This window comes from Pollachius pollachius, assembly GCF_949987615.1.
Source record: "Pollachius pollachius genome assembly, chromosome: 3".
NCBI lineage: Eukaryota > Metazoa > Chordata > Actinopteri > Gadiformes > Gadidae > Pollachius > Pollachius pollachius.
Window position 1 is genome coordinate 4,593,264 of NC_136936.1, and position 20,911 is coordinate 4,614,174.

The 20,911-nt window shown below is 40.4% G+C and overlaps 4 protein-coding genes across 4 annotated transcripts; 2 read left to right on the forward strand and 2 right to left on the reverse strand.

Moving 5' to 3' along the window:
- Nucleotides 1-1,441: 1,441 nt before the first annotated feature.
- On the reverse strand, nt 1,442-5,531 carry LOC307073191 (extracellular calcium-sensing receptor-like; the record flags this gene model as incomplete). Its single annotated transcript, XM_079732893.1, has 9 exons — nt 1,442-2,355; nt 2,448-2,571; nt 2,677-2,904; nt 3,213-3,488; nt 3,798-4,004; nt 4,338-4,607; nt 4,726-4,812; nt 4,937-5,228; nt 5,422-5,531. 9 exons carry the CDS (start codon nt 5,529-5,531, stop codon nt 1,442-1,444), a joined length of 2,508 nt encoding a protein of 835 aa, XP_079589019.1.
- LOC307073192 (extracellular calcium-sensing receptor-like) lies at nt 5,530-8,093 on the forward strand (the record flags this gene model as incomplete). The annotated part of the gene is made up of 8 exons (XM_079732894.1): nt 5,530-5,554; nt 6,104-6,334; nt 6,376-6,544; nt 6,739-6,838; nt 6,930-7,053; nt 7,133-7,401; nt 7,490-7,570; nt 7,740-8,093. 8 exons carry the CDS (start codon nt 5,530-5,532, stop codon nt 8,091-8,093), a joined length of 1,353 nt encoding a protein of 450 aa, XP_079589020.1.
- A 3,092-nt stretch (nt 8,094-11,185) lies between these two features.
- Nucleotides 11,186-15,275, reverse strand: LOC307073193 (extracellular calcium-sensing receptor-like; the record flags this gene model as incomplete). Its single annotated transcript, XM_079732895.1, has 9 exons — nt 11,186-12,099; nt 12,192-12,315; nt 12,421-12,648; nt 12,957-13,232; nt 13,542-13,748; nt 14,082-14,351; nt 14,470-14,556; nt 14,681-14,972; nt 15,166-15,275. 9 exons carry the CDS (start codon nt 15,273-15,275, stop codon nt 11,186-11,188), a joined length of 2,508 nt encoding a protein of 835 aa, XP_079589021.1.
- LOC307073194 (extracellular calcium-sensing receptor-like) lies at nt 15,274-17,837 on the forward strand (the record flags this gene model as incomplete). Its single annotated transcript, XM_079732896.1, has 8 exons — nt 15,274-15,298; nt 15,848-16,078; nt 16,120-16,288; nt 16,483-16,582; nt 16,674-16,797; nt 16,877-17,145; nt 17,234-17,314; nt 17,484-17,837. 8 exons carry the CDS (start codon nt 15,274-15,276, stop codon nt 17,835-17,837), a joined length of 1,353 nt encoding a protein of 450 aa, XP_079589022.1.
- Between the last annotated feature and the right edge of the window lie 3,074 nt (nt 17,838-20,911).

Here is a 20,911-nt window from a genome sequence, read left to right on the forward strand (position 1 = left end):
AATTACAACATAGCCCACAATCTCTGAAAAAAACTGATGTTTAATAGTATGGATTTGTTTCTCCACTTGCTTGAGGACCTTGCCGTATAGTTTTGGCATCTCAATTTGGCTGAAGTGTGTGCGGGCAGGTAAAGCGTACCTGTGATCGAGTGTTTTGACCATCTCTTTAAAGCCCTTACTACATCGACATTTTAAAAGGGAACCATGTCCTTACACAGGTTACAACAGCTTACAACAGTGACAGCGTTTGTTATCTCGTTCCACCGCTGGCATTTTGTCGTAAGGACTGACTTTGGAAAATGCCTTTGGAAGCAATGTCTGATATACAGAGACAGCTTCACGCTACCAGCGTCTGTCTCGTACAGTGTGGAATGAGAGCTCGTGAACGCCTGTGTGCTTGCGCAATAGCATACTGCCTGAAGCGCCGAATTGAAAAAGGAACTATGTTTCGTTACCATATTTTCAGTAGTTGTGCGTAACTTTAGTTTTTTCATGAAAAAGTAGTTCGGTTACAGTATTAACGCGTTACTTAGCGTTAGGAGAAGTCACTCGCACGCGTACTCCCGTTTTGTTTTTCTCGTTCGCACGCCAAAATATTAATTCATTCAAATGCGAGTGAAATGGGCGCACTGTAGAGCCCTAGGCTAGAGGCTAGGCGCTTCCTAAATATCCACTCACTTCTTGTAGAAGCTAAATGCTAGCTTACTTAAAAACAATATTTATGCTATCAACACAAGGGTCCTATGATACAAGTCTTATAATTTCGCGAGCCTCTCGATTAACTAGATGTGAAAGAATAACGCAATAACACACTTTTCCAAGTTACTGCGTGATGACACACAAACACACACACACACACACACACACACACACACACACACACATACACACACACACAGTAGTCGTGTCGGGCTGAGCCGTGTAATGTCTTATGGGTGAAATAGTCATTGGTAACTTGAGATGATTGGTCGTCTACTTTGAGCTTAATTTCAGATAACGATTGTCTAATGGAAATTTAAATAATTCACCATGTTTAAGAAAAGTGTCTTTATTAAGATTGGATTATGTTGTATTCGAGGCTCAAGATGAGTGACTTTGCAGTGATTTACAGAAAAATTGTTCCCATGTTAATTCCTATCTCTGACTTTTGTAGCTCTGTGACATCACAACGATTCACTTTGCTTTTTTGCAAAGTGCAAAACAAACATGCTACCAGTACATAAGATCATGGCCTACCATACACCTATTACTAGTGAAAAAAGACGCATAACAATGTGTGACACAATCATATATCTTTTACAGATTTGTCGGTCATCATGAGTCCAACTGATTTTAAAATGAAATGATCATAGAATGCAGGTAATGTAGGCTAAATAACGTGACAAACATTCACGTAATCAATCGATTAAAACGAAAACTATATGAATCTAGGGCTATGGCTCTATTCTTTTGGGACACCCCGTCCCATTATAGCCTTCTTTGTGTTTCTCTCAGGTCTAAGCAGAATTATAAAACACTTTGGTCCGAATAGGGCCCCTAACAGCCCAAAACTAGAAGCTAAAATGGCAAATACCTCCACAGCATCTGCAGATTTACCTGGGGAATTAATATAAGCGGGGATAAAGGCTATCCAGACAGCACAAAAGACAAGCATGCTGAAGGTGATAAACTTGGCCTCATTGAAGTTATCTGGCAGATTGCGTGCCAAGAATGCAAGCAAGAAGCTGAGAATAGCAAGTAATCCAATATAGCCAAGTAATACTCCGAATCCAACTCTGGACCCCACTACACACTCAACTACTATCCTGTCATTGTGATACTGTGTGTTTTTATTAGGAGCTGGTGAGGAAGAAACAAGCCAGGTTGTGCATATTGCTGCTTGGATTAAAGTCAGAAGTACAACAGTCCCTCTCTGTTGAACTGCCCCAAACCACTTCAGACTATTCCCACCAGCTGGTTTGGAGGCCTTGAATACCGCCAGAACAACCATGGTCTTCACCAGGATACAAGAGACACACAGAACAAAGCTGATCCCAAAGGCTGCATGCCTCATTTGACAAGTCCACAGCCTTGGTTGACCAATGAAAAGCAAGGAGCACAAGAAGCATAGTTTGAGTGACAGCAGAATGAGGAAGCTGAGCTCTGAGTTGTTAGCCCTAACCACTGGTGTGGTCCGATGATGTGTGAAGATTCCTAGCACAATTGCGCAGTTGAGTGTTCCTATCAAAGAGGCCGTTGTTAAGGATATGCCCAAGGGGTCATTGTACGAGAGGAACTCTATCATTTTCGGCACACAAACGTCATGCTGAGGGCTTGACCAGAAGTCTTCTGGACAACTCAGGCACTCTGTCGAATCTGTGAAAAATAAAGCCAAAATTGTAACTGGAGAAAGGTTATATTTACCCATAGGATCAATTACATTATTAGATTTTAAACGGTCCACCAACCTGTCCTATTGTTAATTTCTCCATCTGAACAAGGGATGCAGTCGAAGCAGCAGTCAGGCTCATTCCTCCTCCTGGCCATGCGGGTTCCTGGGGGGCAGCTCTCACTACACACTGATCGAGGTGGCTGAAGATTAAATATAAACGTTTTCAAATTATTAATTTGGAAAGCTCTTAACTTGACTAGCTCAACTGTTGTTGGATAGAAAATAGTCGGCATGACAGACCAGACCTTTTTGGGCACAAAATTCCAGTAGATGATGTCTTCTTTGAGTGTGGTTTCTCCACCTTTGGCGGCGGTCTCCTTGACAACACCAACATTCTGAACTACTGTGCTACCGTCTGGGAGCCAAAGCCAGTTCATTACATCATAGATCGGTAAAGCGTCCCCATTCTCATCAAATGACACTTGATCCCCAAAAGGTGTGGTAAAGTTGATCCTATCCAAGTAATAAACTAGCTAAAAAAGTAGAGGGGAAAAAATAAATAGTAAATTACATTGTTGAACTATGAAATATAAAGATACAAATAATAGCTGTTGGACCAACGGTTGTAATTTTGAAAAGGTCAGCTCAAATATGTATTTTGTAATTTTATAATATGTCAATTGTAATTATTGTTATTGTTTTATACATTTATTTATTTTTATTAATTTACTAGATTATTATTCAAATTATATCAATCAATAATAACAAGAATAGGAGTAAAGCATTTATCTTGAAGTTGGGGAATCTCTGTTTGTTACATAGACACAAAATTTCACCAAACCTGCCATGGCGCTAGTCTTTGTAAACTGGCGCAGGTTTGCCCGACAAAAGGTCCCCTCCCTGGAACACACTTCAGCATGTCATGGAGGGCATGTGCCATGGCATACACCGCCTTGTACACATTATATTCTGGCCTGAGGTTTGACATATCCAGGAACTCTGTCTCTGCTGTTGCCAGGTTTTCCTGCCCTGTGCACAGTCTCCCCCCTTCATCGGTCCAATTGGGCGGTGAAGGCTTGAATCTACACTGGAACGTCTCCTCCCAAAACTGCTGCACCTAAGAAACATGTTTGATCATTTGAGTGACTGAAGGGTGCTACTCATTGCTCAATGCTTAAATATACTGATCTACCAGTGTATTTGGTAAAATTACTGAATATAAAAGTTTACACGATAACTGTTCATTTCAAATATAATAATCAATGTGCTAAAATTAAGAACCTATGGTAAAATTCTTGTGACAAAAATCTAATTTTTGGCTATTGTATTTTAATCTACATTTTTTGTCAACAATCTAAATGTAAATAATAGTACAACATATTAGGACGTGATTCTCTGCATTATTTGAGGAAATAAATATATTCACAAAGTTATTGTCCTTGCTGCTGAGTGTTTCATTGTCAGGGCGTATTCTCAGTAGAAAGTCCCTGAGGCCTGGTATCTCCCCCCGGCGGATAGCAATGCCCAGAGTGCCTGCTAGAAAAGGCATGTAGCTAGGAGTCTGAGGAACAATGGATGTAGACCAGGCTTCACTGGCCATCCACTGTAGGCCTGTGACATTCTGCCTTACCACCTGCGGATTGGAATGAATAAAACATGCAAGCTTCTTAGCTTTGTGTATTGTGTCAACACATATTTTATTGAGTAAATATTGCTGTTAATCTTTTTAGCTCATATTATATTTGCATGTATTTCTGATCAATTTATATATACATTTAACATATTCTTCAAATAATTTCACTGCAGTTGTTTTAAGATCAACTCTTGAACATTTGGTACTTTTTTAAACTGCAATATGGCACAATGCCAAATAATTAGTATTATCATTGAATAGTTTCTAATTGTGGTTGGTAGATATGGATATGGTAAGGTATATTTTTCTGTCCATAAAGAATCGTGTCCTAACCTCTCCCATGAGGTTAAACATGTGATTCTCGTGTGCGAAAACAATGACCACACGGGATGTGGATTTCTTCATTACGTCAACGATCCTTTGAAGTTCACCGGGGTCGTTTCCCCATGGCAGAACCTCTAGATAAGCCAGACAGCATTCACCAGACTGGGCCAGCTCTGACTGGAATGATCGGGCGGCATTGAGACCATAGTCATCATCACTTATCAGCAGGCCAAACCAGGTCCAGCCAAACCTCTTCAGAATCTGGAGCATAGCTCGCACCTGGTTGGGTTCAAGTAAACATTAAATATTCGGCTTATGTATGTCTTACTTATGGAAAGCTATGTAATATCATCATTAATTAAATAATAACAACTAAAACATCTCTGTTCGGGTTCACCTGATACGCATCACTTGGGATAGTTCTAAAAAAAGATGGGAATAGCTGCCTGTCACTGAGACAGGAACATGTGGAAAAGTAACTCACCTGTGAAAACATACAGAGCATACATAAGGTGTTCCCTTCACCAATACAACAAATGTATATCCATAACATGATTGAAAGTCAAAATAGTAATGAAAAAGGTGCAGTGCAAAGGTTAAAAACTTACCATGGGCATTTTGAACAAACCTAAAACACTAGAGATGGCAATAGTATTAGTGGACATGGAGTCTCCCACGATCCCTACCACAGGGGTTCCTCTACAGCTTGCGGCCTGGTCAAACATCTCCTCTCTGCCACTGGCCAATGAAAAGGCAGCTCGGAAGGAGACTCTGAGTGAGGCACAGTTATCATGGAGCCTGTATCCCAGTGTCACGTTTGGCAGAAGACTGTCGCTCCGGTTGATCTCATCTATTGCAAACAGCATGGTCTGGGAATACCTGAACCCTTTAATGTCAAAACTACCAGCAACAATAATTACAATACACATAAAATAATAACAATTTAAAAATAATCACAATATTGATAAAAATCATGCTTCACAGCTAAAATCATAATCATAATTGTAATCATAGTCATTTTAAAATTATAGCAACTTATTAATATTGTCATAATGACAATCATTCTAACAGTTAAATAAATACTTATTCTCACTCCTGGCAGATGGGCTGCTGTGGTTTTGAGGTGAAAAAGGATTTGGGGAAGATAGAGGGATGATGGGTCTGAAATAGACCCCCCAGCACGATGTCTCCCTGTTTATACATGCCATTAAGACTAAACGGTTCCTGTAACTGACAAGTGGAAGAAAGAATGGACAAGACAGGACATAATGAAAGAGAGATCAACATCACTAAGCATAAACATACAATGTATCTGACTAGCAAGGCCATCATCTCGTCACCCTCCCTATGGCCTATTTCAATAAGTGCTCTGCCCCAAGCAAACTAAATTTATAGAAGGCACAAGATCCACCCCTTTGTCAACTTAAGCAATAGATTGAACTTTTAAACCTCCCATTGTAGATGACAAAATAGAAAAATAATATAGTTGGGTTTTTTCATCCACCATGAAGTAACTGTATTCCAAGCCTTTCCAACGTCAACTGACTTGTTAATTTTTGGCAGTAGGATTCAAATGTCACAACAACATACACTAAAATATGGTGTATGTAGTGTTCGACTTTAGGTTGGAGTTCACGGCAGATCCTTCCAATATAAATGCCAACGACTTTGAAAGAGTAATCAAGCAATATGATCAACATGAGTCTAAGCTGAACACACATCTTATGAGGGGGAAAAGAGGACTTTCCTGTTTTCAGCCCATGAAAACACTACAGGTGCACCTGAGAGGCCTGTGTGCACAGGCTCAGAGGATCTTAGCAATATGGACAGTTACACAGAGCTGTCCAAAGTCAGAATATCCTATAACGTTTACAAGGCTGTGTATGCCATCACCCATGCACTGCACGATTTACTGGAATGTGGTTCTGTTGGAGACAGCACGGCTGAAGCTGGGTTTAAGGGAAATTCATCAAAACCAAAGAGGTGCGAAAAAAAACAACATGCATGTATATATTGGCCATAAAGCCACAAATCCCTAATTATATAGTGATTGGTGACTATATCATGTTTTTGCAGGTAATGCAGCTATTGGGCTACCTGAAGATGGTCAATTACACCAACCAGTTGTGTGAAAAAGTACATTTTGATGAAAATGGAGAGCCTGTGCCCCTATATGACATTATCAACTGGCAAAAGGACAGAAAGGGAAAGATTAGGTAACTTAAGGATATTATGTCAAATTTAAACAAAATCAAATTATTAATGAATTGACTGAAATAAACAAATGCATGTTTATTATTGGGAAATGAATAGAAAAGATGATTATTTTCTTCTCATTATTTAAGGGCTATTCAAAATAAAATATTTTGCCCATTTGCTCATGTGTAAATATGTTTCCCTGTAAATTAAGATTTGTTAAGGTGGGAAGCTATGATGGTTCGATTCAATGGATCAGCAGCTGCAGCTCAGAGGATGAGAGGAAAATTGTATGGACAGGAGGCCTATCGCAGGTCGGTAATGGACCCCATCATTCCCATGAACTAAACTGTATCATTAACTAAATATATACAAACAACAGTGCTGTGTTTTCTTTGTTTTGAGGTTCCCGGGTCTCTTTGCATTGATCCTTGCTCGCATGGAAGCAGGCAGGCTAGACGCCCAGGAGAACCTCAGTATTGTTCTGACTGCTTACCATGTGCGAAAGGAGAGATAAGCAACCAAACTGGTACACAGATGTGCTGTTTATTAATTTATTTTCATTTGTCAGCATTTGTCATCTATAATTGGTCATAGACCAATTATAGATGACAAATGCTGTCTTTTCCTGTTGCTGGTGTCACTCAAGCTGTGTTTCCTCTGCTCCCTGGCCTTAATCGGCAAGCCGTCCACATGGACGTGTAGACTGCGCCAGGCCGCTTTCGGTGTCAGTTTTGTTTTATGTCTCTCCTGTCTGTTGGTCAAGACTATTGTGGTTCTGCTGGCCTTCCGGTCAACTGGGCCAGGTTCTGGAGCTATGAAGCTCTTTGGCCCCGCCCAACAAAGGACTCTCATCTTGTGCACTACTGCACCTCAGGTAGGCGGTGGGCCGTTAAGATTTCGAACAGAGCTGGCCGTTCACCTTTACTTGCTTGTTTAAATGCCTTTGCTTGATCTCCACTCAGGTTTGTCTCTGTGCTGGTTGGCTCTCAGCAGCACCCCCATACCCATTCAGGAATCCAACGTACCAAGCCTCAACTGGGAAGGTAAATACTAAAATGACCATACTATAACTATAAAATAAAACACAATTGCAATGAAAACACATTTTTAATTTGCATTGCTTGGAAAACATTAGCATGTTCGGAAAGTCTAGCGAGTCTGTTCAGAAATGATCTGATCATGGTAAAACCTTGTGACCTTTCTTGTGACCAGATCGTGGTGGAGTGCAGGGAGCCGTGGCCCGCTGGGTTCTACCTGGTCCTGGGCTACATCGGCCTGCTGGCGTCCCTCTGCCTCCTCCTCGCCTTCCTTGGCCGCAAGCTGCCCGACACCTTCAACGAGGCCAAACTCATCACCTTCAGCATGATCATCTTCTGCGCTGTATGGCTCTCGTTCATCCCGGCTCACGTCAGCTCCCCGGGGAAATTCACTGTGGCCGTTGAGATATTTGCCATCTTGGCCTCCAGTTTTGGGTTGTTGTTATGTATATTTGTGCCTAAATGTTTTATTATTCTAGCGCAACCTGAGAAAAATATTAAGAAGCGAATGATTAAATCTCCCAGATAAAACAAACTTGTTTAATTATTCAGAAGTTAGTTTTAATTTACTGCAATATCAACTAAATTATCATGAATTGATCATCGTGAAAGGTCTAGCCATATCTGTTAAGTAAGCATTTTAATCCTGTTTGTATAGCATCACAGCAGTTTCTCTGACATATGCTGTTGCTTTTATTTGAATCTGCACATACTGCACAGTGAAAGTATTTCAATAATGAAAATGTTTTATTTCACAATTCTCTTCGGGATATAACTTGAATCAAATGTTACATCATATCAATATCATAATGTTTAATTCTGCAGAGATTAAAGAATCCTTTCTATCTTTGTGTCAGCTCAATGTGTAGCGTTCATGATAAAGTAGAATTTAGTAAAAGGTATTTCATGAGGGCGTATTAAAGCCTTTATCAGCTTTATCAGAGATACAAACCTCCACTTTTGGGGAGGAACACAGACAAATAAAACTATCCACATCAACATGTTACGTAAGTGTAGCTCATAGCTTAAAGATATACTTCTCCAACAAGCATCTTCATATTGAAAAATGTTCATCTTCATGAAGCTAATCCGGCTCAAACTGATGATATTCCACCTGCACCTGCTGCAGTCAATATTTCTAACAACGCATCATCAGAATCAGAAGATAGCCATCATTGATATAGCTGCTGGCCCAGAACTAGCTTCTGTCAACTGTTCTGCATATTTTCCAAGGGAGTTGATATAAGCAGGGATAATGGCTATCCAAACAGCTCATAAGTCCAACATGCTGAAGGTGATAAACTAGGCCTAATTTAAGTTAACTGGTGGATTCTGTGCCAATAATGCAAGCAAGAAGCTAGGAATAGCCTGTAAGACAATATAGCCCATTAATTATCAGAATCCAACTCAGGAAAAATCGACTATCCTGTCATTGTGATACTGTGCCAGTTCTGCAAGAACAACCATTGTCTTCACCAGGACACATAAGACGCAGAATGAGGAAGCTAAGCTCTGAGTTGTTTCCACTAACCACTGGCATTGTAAGTTGATCTGTAAATATTCCCAGCACAATTGGACAGATGAGTGAATCTACCAACAAGGCCGTTGTTAAGGATATACCCAAGGGTCATTGTACGAGAGGAACTCTGAAGATTTTGGCACACAATCTTTGCACTGAAAGCTGGACCAGAAGTCTGCAGGACAACTAGGACACTGTGTCGGGCACAAAATAGGGTTTCATGATAACACTTTTCCCATAGAATAAATTACACTATTAGATGTTAGACGATACACCAACCTGAGGCTGCAGAGAAAATCGGAACTTTTACAAACTATTCGCTCTCCCTTCAGCAGATGGCAATACCAAGAGGGCCTTCAAGAAAACGCATTTAGCTGGGAGTATGGAGCACAGTTATGGAAGGTTTCACTGGCAATCCATTGAAGGCCTGTAACATTCTGATTTAAGACCTGTATTTTGGAATGATTACAACATTGATCCAAAACGTCAGGTTTGCCACATCTCGGCCACATCTCTTCCTGGCTTCAAGTCACTATTGAAACCCAATAAATTATTACATGCTTGTTTACAAGCTAATTAAGCAAACAATAAGCTGAGAGGCTGAATCACCATACAAGTGACCTATTTTATGAAATAGAGCCGATGTAGGATATGATATGTGAATTACAACATAGCCCACAATCTCTGAAAAAAACTGATGTTTAATAGTATGGATTTGTTTCTCCACTTGCTTGAGGACCTTGCCGTATAGTTTTGGCATCTCAATTTGGCTGAAGTGTGTGCGGGCAGGTAAAGCGTACCTGTGATCGAGTGTTTTGACCATCTCTTTAAAGCCCTTACTACATCGACATTTTAAAAGGGAACCATGTCCTTACACAGGTTACAACAGCTTACAACAGTGACAGCGTTTGTTATCTCGTTCCACCGCTGGCATTTTGTCGTAAGGACTGACTTTGGAAAATGCCTTTGGAAGCAATGTCTGATATACAGAGACAGCTTCACGCTACCAGCGTCTGTCTCGTACAGTGTGGAATGAGAGCTCGTGAACGCCTGTGTGCTTGCGCAATAGCATACTGCCTGAAGCGCCGAATTGAAAAAGGAACTATGTTTCGTTACCATATTTTCAGTAGTTGTGCGTAACTTTAGTTTTTTCATGAAAAAGTAGTTCGGTTACAGTATTAACGCGTTACTTAGCGTTAGGAGAAGTCACTCGCACGCGTACTCCCGTTTTGTTTTTCTCGTTCGCACGCCAAAATATTAATTCATTCAAATGCGAGTGAAATGGGCGCACTGTAGAGCCCTAGGCTAGAGGCTAGGCGCTTCCTAAATATCCACTCACTTCTTGTAGAAGCTAAATGCTAGCTTACTTAAAAACAATATTTATGCTATCAACACAAGGGTCCTATGATACAAGTCTTATAATTTCGCGAGCCTCTCGATTAACTAGATGTGAAAGAATAACGCAATAACACACTTTTCCAAGTTACTGCGTGATGACACACAAACACACACACACACACACACACACACACACACACACACACATACACACACACACAGTAGTCGTGTCGGGCTGAGCCGTGTAATGTCTTATGGGTGAAATAGTCATTGGTAACTTGAGATGATTGGTCGTCTACTTTGAGCTTAATTTCAGATAACGATTGTCTAATGGAAATTTAAATAATTCACCATGTTTAAGAAAAGTGTCTTTATTAAGATTGGATTATGTTGTATTCGAGGCTCAAGATGAGTGACTTTGCAGTGATTTACAGAAAAATTGTTCCCATGTTAATTCCTATCTCTGACTTTTGTAGCTCTGTGACATCACAACGATTCACTTTGCTTTTTTGCAAAGTGCAAAACAAACATGCTACCAGTACATAAGATCATGGCCTACCATACACCTATTACTAGTGAAAAAAGACGCATAACAATGTGTGACACAATCATATATCTTTTACAGATTTGTCGGTCATCATGAGTCCAACTGATTTTAAAATGAAATGATCATAGAATGCAGGTAATGTAGGCTAAATAACGTGACAAACATTCACGTAATCAATCGATTAAAACGAAAACTATATGAATCTAGGGCTATGGCTCTATTCTTTTGGGACACCCCGTCCCATTATAGCCTTCTTTGTGTTTCTCTCAGGTCTAAGCAGAATTATAAAACACTTTGGTCCGAATAGGGCCCCTAACAGCCCAAAACTAGAAGCTAAAATGGCAAATACCTCCACAGCATCTGCAGATTTACCTGGGGAATTAATATAAGCGGGGATAAAGGCTATCCAGACAGCACAAAAGACAAGCATGCTGAAGGTGATAAACTTGGCCTCATTGAAGTTATCTGGCAGATTGCGTGCCAAGAATGCAAGCAAGAAGCTGAGAATAGCAAGTAATCCAATATAGCCAAGTAATACTCCGAATCCAACTCTGGACCCCACTACACACTCAACTACTATCCTGTCATTGTGATACTGTGTGTTTTTATTAGGAGCTGGTGAGGAAGAAACAAGCCAGGTTGTGCATATTGCTGCTTGGATTAAAGTCAGAAGTACAACAGTCCCTCTCTGTTGAACTGCCCCAAACCACTTCAGACTATTCCCACCAGCTGGTTTGGAGGCCTTGAATACCGCCAGAACAACCATGGTCTTCACCAGGATACAAGAGACACACAGAACAAAGCTGATCCCAAAGGCTGCATGCCTCATTTGACAAGTCCACAGCCTTGGTTGACCAATGAAAAGCAAGGAGCACAAGAAGCATAGTTTGAGTGACAGCAGAATGAGGAAGCTGAGCTCTGAGTTGTTAGCCCTAACCACTGGTGTGGTCCGATGATGTGTGAAGATTCCTAGCACAATTGCGCAGTTGAGTGTTCCTATCAAAGAGGCCGTTGTTAAGGATATGCCCAAGGGGTCATTGTACGAGAGGAACTCTATCATTTTCGGCACACAAACGTCATGCTGAGGGCTTGACCAGAAGTCTTCTGGACAACTCAGGCACTCTGTCGAATCTGTGAAAAATAAAGCCAAAATTGTAACTGGAGAAAGGTTATATTTACCCATAGGATCAATTACATTATTAGATTTTAAACGGTCCACCAACCTGTCCTATTGTTAATTTCTCCATCTGAACAAGGGATGCAGTCGAAGCAGCAGTCAGGCTCATTCCTCCTCCTGGCCATGCGGGTTCCTGGGGGGCAGCTCTCACTACACACTGATCGAGGTGGCTGAAGATTAAATATAAACGTTTTCAAATTATTAATTTGGAAAGCTCTTAACTTGACTAGCTCAACTGTTGTTGGATAGAAAATAGTCGGCATGACAGACCAGACCTTTTTGGGCACAAAATTCCAGTAGATGATGTCTTCTTTGAGTGTGGTTTCTCCACCTTTGGCGGCGGTCTCCTTGACAACACCAACATTCTGAACTACTGTGCTACCGTCTGGGAGCCAAAGCCAGTTCATTACATCATAGATCGGTAAAGCGTCCCCATTCTCATCAAATGACACTTGATCCCCAAAAGGTGTGGTAAAGTTGATCCTATCCAAGTAATAAACTAGCTAAAAAAGTAGAGGGGAAAAAATAAATAGTAAATTACATTGTTGAACTATGAAATATAAAGATACAAATAATAGCTGTTGGACCAACGGTTGTAATTTTGAAAAGGTCAGCTCAAATATGTATTTTGTAATTTTATAATATGTCAATTGTAATTATTGTTATTGTTTTATACATTTATTTATTTTTATTAATTTACTAGATTATTATTCAAATTATATCAATCAATAATAACAAGAATAGGAGTAAAGCATTTATCTTGAAGTTGGGGAATCTCTGTTTGTTACATAGACACAAAATTTCACCAAACCTGCCATGGCGCTAGTCTTTGTAAACTGGCGCAGGTTTGCCCGACAAAAGGTCCCCTCCCTGGAACACACTTCAGCATGTCATGGAGGGCATGTGCCATGGCATACACCGCCTTGTACACATTATATTCTGGCCTGAGGTTTGACATATCCAGGAACTCTGTCTCTGCTGTTGCCAGGTTTTCCTGCCCTGTGCACAGTCTCCCCCCTTCATCGGTCCAATTGGGCGGTGAAGGCTTGAATCTACACTGGAACGTCTCCTCCCAAAACTGCTGCACCTAAGAAACATGTTTGATCATTTGAGTGACTGAAGGGTGCTACTCATTGCTCAATGCTTAAATATACTGATCTACCAGTGTATTTGGTAAAATTACTGAATATAAAAGTTTACACGATAACTGTTCATTTCAAATATAATAATCAATGTGCTAAAATTAAGAACCTATGGTAAAATTCTTGTGACAAAAATCTAATTTTTGGCTATTGTATTTTAATCTACATTTTTTGTCAACAATCTAAATGTAAATAATAGTACAACATATTAGGACGTGATTCTCTGCATTATTTGAGGAAATAAATATATTCACAAAGTTATTGTCCTTGCTGCTGAGTGTTTCATTGTCAGGGCGTATTCTCAGTAGAAAGTCCCTGAGGCCTGGTATCTCCCCCCGGCGGATAGCAATGCCCAGAGTGCCTGCTAGAAAAGGCATGTAGCTAGGAGTCTGAGGAACAATGGATGTAGACCAGGCTTCACTGGCCATCCACTGTAGGCCTGTGACATTCTGCCTTACCACCTGCGGATTGGAATGAATAAAACATGCAAGCTTCTTAGCTTTGTGTATTGTGTCAACACATATTTTATTGAGTAAATATTGCTGTTAATCTTTTTAGCTCATATTATATTTGCATGTATTTCTGATCAATTTATATATACATTTAACATATTCTTCAAATAATTTCACTGCAGTTGTTTTAAGATCAACTCTTGAACATTTGGTACTTTTTTAAACTGCAATATGGCACAATGCCAAATAATTAGTATTATCATTGAATAGTTTCTAATTGTGGTTGGTAGATATGGATATGGTAAGGTATATTTTTCTGTCCATAAAGAATCGTGTCCTAACCTCTCCCATGAGGTTAAACATGTGATTCTCGTGTGCGAAAACAATGACCACACGGGATGTGGATTTCTTCATTACGTCAACGATCCTTTGAAGTTCACCGGGGTCGTTTCCCCATGGCAGAACCTCTAGATAAGCCAGACAGCATTCACCAGACTGGGCCAGCTCTGACTGGAATGATCGGGCGGCATTGAGACCATAGTCATCATCACTTATCAGCAGGCCAAACCAGGTCCAGCCAAACCTCTTCAGAATCTGGAGCATAGCTCGCACCTGGTTGGGTTCAAGTAAACATTAAATATTCGGCTTATGTATGTCTTACTTATGGAAAGCTATGTAATATCATCATTAATTAAATAATAACAACTAAAACATCTCTGTTCGGGTTCACCTGATACGCATCACTTGGGATAGTTCTAAAAAAAGATGGGAATAGCTGCCTGTCACTGAGACAGGAACATGTGGAAAAGTAACTCACCTGTGAAAACATACAGAGCATACATAAGGTGTTCCCTTCACCAATACAACAAATGTATATCCATAACATGATTGAAAGTCAAAATAGTAATGAAAAAGGTGCAGTGCAAAGGTTAAAAACTTACCATGGGCATTTTGAACAAACCTAAAACACTAGAGATGGCAATAGTATTAGTGGACATGGAGTCTCCCACGATCCCTACCACAGGGGTTCCTCTACAGCTTGCGGCCTGGTCAAACATCTCCTCTCTGCCACTGGCCAATGAAAAGGCAGCTCGGAAGGAGACTCTGAGTGAGGCACAGTTATCATGGAGCCTGTATCCCAGTGTCACGTTTGGCAGAAGACTGTCGCTCCGGTTGATCTCATCTATTGCAAACAGCATGGTCTGGGAATACCTGAACCCTTTAATGTCAAAACTACCAGCAACAATAATTACAATACACATAAAATAATAACAATTTAAAAATAATCACAATATTGATAAAAATCATGCTTCACAGCTAAAATCATAATCATAATTGTAATCATAGTCATTTTAAAATTATAGCAACTTATTAATATTGTCATAATGACAATCATTCTAACAGTTAAATAAATACTTATTCTCACTCCTGGCAGATGGGCTGCTGTGGTTTTGAGGTGAAAAAGGATTTGGGGAAGATAGAGGGATGATGGGTCTGAAATAGACCCCCCAGCACGATGTCTCCCTGTTTATACATGCCATTAAGACTAAACGGTTCCTGTAACTGACAAGTGGAAGAAAGAATGGACAAGACAGGACATAATGAAAGAGAGATCAACATCACTAAGCATAAACATACAATGTATCTGACTAGCAAGGCCATCATCTCGTCACCCTCCCTATGGCCTATTTCAATAAGTGCTCTGCCCCAAGCAAACTAAATTTATAGAAGGCACAAGATCCACCCCTTTGTCAACTTAAGCAATAGATTGAACTTTTAAACCTCCCATTGTAGATGACAAAATAGAAAAATAATATAGTTGGGTTTTTTCATCCACCATGAAGTAACTGTATTCCAAGCCTTTCCAACGTCAACTGACTTGTTAATTTTTGGCAGTAGGATTCAAATGTCACAACAACATACACTAAAATATGGTGTATGTAGTGTTCGACTTTAGGTTGGAGTTCACGGCAGATCCTTCCAATATAAATGCCAACGACTTTGAAAGAGTAATCAAGCAATATGATCAACATGAGTCTAAGCTGAACACACATCTTATGAGGGGGAAAAGAGGACTTTCCTGTTTTCAGCCCATGAAAACACTACAGGTGCACCTGAGAGGCCTGTGTGCACAGGCTCAGAGGATCTTAGCAATATGGACAGTTACACAGAGCTGTCCAAAGTCAGAATATCCTATAACGTTTACAAGGCTGTGTATGCCATCACCCATGCACTGCACGATTTACTGGAATGTGGTTCTGTTGGAGACAGCACGGCTGAAGCTGGGTTTAAGGGAAATTCATCAAAACCAAAGAGGTGCGAAAAAAAACAACATGCATGTATATATTGGCCATAAAGCCACAAATCCCTAATTATATAGTGATTGGTGACTATATCATGTTTTTGCAGGTAATGCAGCTATTGGGCTACCTGAAGATGGTCAATTACACCAACCAGTTGTGTGAAAAAGTACATTTTGATGAAAATGGAGAGCCTGTGCCCCTATATGACATTATCAACTGGCAAAAGGACAGAAAGGGAAAGATTAGGTAACTTAAGGATATTATGTCAAATTTAAACAAAATCAAATTATTAATGAATTGACTGAAATAAACAAATGCATGTTTATTATTGGGAAATGAATAGAAAAGATGATTATTTTCTTCTCATTATTTAAGGGCTATTCAAAATAAAATATTTTGCCCATTTGCTCATGTGTAAATATGTTTCCCTGTAAATTAAGATTTGTTAAGGTGGGAAGCTATGATGGTTCGATTCAATGGATCAGCAGCTGCAGCTCAGAGGATGAGAGGAAAATTGTATGGACAGGAGGCCTATCGCAGGTCGGTAATGGACCCCATCATTCCCATGAACTAAACTGTATCATTAACTAAATATATACAAACAACAGTGCTGTGTTTTCTTTGTTTTGAGGTTCCCGGGTCTCTTTGCATTGATCCTTGCTCGCATGGAAGCAGGCAGGCTAGACGCCCAGGAGAACCTCAGTATTGTTCTGACTGCTTACCATGTGCGAAAGGAGAGATAAGCAACCAAACTGGTACACAGATGTGCTGTTTATTAATTTATTTTCATTTGTCAGCATTTGTCATCTATAATTGGTCATAGACCAATTATAGATGACAAATGCTGTCTTTTCCTGTTGCTGGTGTCACTCAAGCTGTGTTTCCTCTGCTCCCTGGCCTTAATCGGCAAGCCGTCCACATGGACGTGTAGACTGCGCCAGGCCGCTTTCGGTGTCAGTTTTGTTTTATGTCTCTCCTGTCTGTTGGTCAAGACTATTGTGGTTCTGCTGGCCTTCCGGTCAACTGGGCCAGGTTCTGGAGCTATGAAGCTCTTTGGCCCCGCCCAACAAAGGACTCTCATCTTGTGCACTACTGCACCTCAGGTAGGCGGTGGGCCGTTAAGATTTCGAACAGAGCTGGCCGTTCACCTTTACTTGCTTGTTTAAATGCCTTTGCTTGATCTCCACTCAGGTTTGTCTCTGTGCTGGTTGGCTCTCAGCAGCACCCCCATACCCATTCAGGAATCCAACGTACCAAGCCTCAACTGGGAAGGTAAATACTAAAATGACCATACTATAACTATAAAATAAAACACAATTGCAATGAAAACACATTTTTAATTTGCATTGCTTGGAAAACATTAGCATGTTCGGAAAGTCTAGCGAGTCTGTTCAGAAATGATCTGATCATGGTAAAACCTTGTGACCTTTCTTGTGACCAGATCGTGGTGGAGTGCAGGGAGCCGTGGCCCGCTGGGTTCTACCTGGTCCTGGGCTACATCGGCCTGCTGGCGTCCCTCTGCCTCCTCCTCGCCTTCCTTGGCCGCAAGCTGCCCGACACCTTCAACGAGGCCAAACTCATCACCTTCAGCATGATCATCTTCTGCGCTGTATGGCTCTCGTTCATCCCGGCTCACGTCAGCTCCCCGGGGAAATTCACTGTGGCCGTTGAGATATTTGCCATCTTGGCCTCCAGTTTTGGGTTGTTGTTATGTATATTTGTGCCTAAATGTTTTATTATTCTAGCGCAACCTGAGAAAAATATTAAGAAGCGAATGATTAAATCTCCCAGATAAAACAAACTTGTTTAATTATTCAGAAGTTAGTTTTAATTTACTGCAATATCAACTAAATGATCATGAATTGATCATCGTGAAAGCGCTAGCCATATCTGTTAAGTAAGCATTTTAATCCTGTGTATATCAATACAGCAGTTTCTCTGACAGATGCTGTTGCTTTTATTTGAATCTGCACAAACTGCACAGTGAAAGTTGGGATATAACTTGAATCAAATGTTACATCATATCAATATCATAATGTTTAATTCTGCAGAGATTAAAGAATCCTTTCTATCTTTGTGTCAGCTCAATGTGTAGCGTTCATGATAAAGTAGAATTTAGTAGAAGGTATTTCATGAGGGCGTATTAAAGCCTTTATCAGCTTTATCAGAGATACAAACCTCCACTTTTGGGGAGGAACACAGACGGATAAAACTATCCACATCAACAAGTTACGTAAGTGTAGCTCATAGCTTAAAGATATACTTCTCCAACAAGCATCTTCATATCGAAAAATGTTCAGCTTCATGAAGCTAATCCGGCTCAAACTGATGATATTCCAACTGCACTTGCTGCAGTCAATATTTCTAACAACGCATCATCAGAATCAGAAGATAGCCATCATTGATATAGCTGCTGGCCCAGAACTAGCTTCTGTCAACTGTTCTGCATATTTTCCAAGGGAGTTGATATACACACGTGGACAAAATTGTTGGTACCCCTCTGTTAATGAAAGAAAAACCCACAATGGTCACTGAAATAACTTGAAACTGACAAAAGTAATATTAAATAAAAATTTACTGAAAATTAACCAATGAAAATCAGACATTGCTTTTGAATTGTGGTTCAACAGAATCATTTTAAAAAACAAACTAATGAAACAGGCCTGGACAAAAATGATGGTACCCCTAGAAAAGATTGAAAATAATTTGACCATAGGGAAATGTCAGTCAGTTGTCAGTCTGTCAAATCAGTCAGTCTGCCTATTTAAAGGGTGAAAAGTAGTCACTGTGCTGTTTGGTGACATGGTGTGTACCACACTGAACATGGACCACAGGAAGCGAAGGAGAGAGTTGTCTCAGGAGATTAGAAAGAAAATTATAGACAAGCATGTAAAAGGTAAAGGCTATAAGACCATCTCCAAGCAGCTTGATGTTCCTGTGACTACAGTTGCACATATTATTCAAAAGTTTAAGGTCCATGGCCCATGGGACTGTAGCCAACCTCCCTGGACGTGGCCGCAGGAGGAAAATTGATGACAAAATGAAGAGACGGATAATAAGAATGGTAACCAAAGAGCCCAGAACAACCTCCAAAGAAATTAAAGGTGAACTCCAAGGTCAAGGTACATCAGTGTCAGATCGCACCATCCGTCGTTGTTTGAGCCAAAGTGGACTTCATGGGAGATGACCAAGGAGGACACCACTGTTGAAAGCAAATCATAAAAAAGCGAGACTCGAATTTGCCAAAATGCATATTGACAAGCCACAAAGCTTCTGGGAGAATGTCCTATGGACAGATGAGACAAAACTAGAGCTTTTTGGCAAGGCACATCAGCTCTATGTTCACAGACGCAAAAATGAAGCATACCAAGAAAAGAACACTGTCCCTAATGTGAAACATGGAGGAGGCTCAGTTATGTTCTGGGGCTGCTTTGCTGCATCTGGCACAGGGTGTCTTGAATCTGTGCAGGGTACAATGAAATCTCAAGACTATCAAGGCATTCTGGAGAGAAATGTGCTGCCTCGTGTCAGAAAGCTTGGTCTCAGTCGCAGGTCATGGGTCCTCCAACAAGATAATGACCCAAAACACACAGCTAAAAACACCCAAGAATGGCTAAGAGCAAGACATTGGACTATTCTGAAGTGGCCTTCTATGAGCCCTGATCTAAATCCTATTGAACATCTGTGGAAGGAGCTGAAATATGCCATCTGGAGAAGGCACCCTTCAAACCTAAGACAACTGGAGCAGTTTGCTAATGAAGAGTGGGCCAAAATACCTGTTGACAGGTGCAAAAGTCTCATTGACAGTTACAAAAATCATTTGATTGCAGTGATTGCCTCAAAAGGTTGTGCAACAAAATATTAAGTTAAGGGTACCATCATTTTTGTCCAGGCCTGTTTAATTAGTTTTTTTTTTTAAATTATTCTGTTGAACCACAATTCAAAAGCAATGTCTGATTTTCATTGGTTAATTTTCAGTAAATTTTTATTTATTATTACTTTTGTCAGTTACAAGTTATTTCAGTGACCATTGTGGGTTTTTCTTTCATTAATAGAGGTGTACCAACAATTTTGTCCACGTGTGTAAGCAGGGATAATGGCTATCCAAACAGCTCAGAAGTCCAACATGCTGAAGTAGGCCTAATTTAAGTTATCTGGTAGATTCCGTGCCAATAATGCAAGCAAGAAGCTAGGAATAGCCTGTAAGCCAATATAGCCCATTAATTCTCAGAATCCAACTCTGGAAAAATGGACTATCCTGCTATTGTGATACTGTGCTAGTTCTGCAAGAACAACCATTGTCTTCACCAGGACACATGAGACACACAGAACAAAGCTGATCCCAAAGGATGCTTGCCTCAACTGACAAGTCAACACAATAATCACAATAATCATAGTTTGAGTGCAGCAGAATAAGCAGAATGAGGAAGCTAAGCTCCGAGTTGTTTGCACTAACCACTGGCGTTGTACGGTGATCTGTAAATATTCCCAGCACAATTGGACAGATGAGTGTATCTACCAACGAGGCCGTTGTTAAGGATATACCCAAGGGTCATTGCACGAGAGGAACTCTGAAGATTTTGGCACACAATCTTTGCACTGAAAGCTGGACCAGAAGTCTGCACTAGGGCACTTTGTCGGGCACAAAATAGGGTTTCAGGATAACACTTTTCCCATAGGATAAATTACACTATTAGATGTTAGACGATACACCAACTTGAGGCTGCAGATAAAATAGGAACTTTTTCAAACTATTCGCTCTCCTTTCAGCAGATGGCAATACCAAGAGGGCCTTCAAGAAAACACATTTAGCTGGGAGTATGGAGCACAGTTATGGAAGGTTTCACTGCCAATCCATTGAAGGCCTGT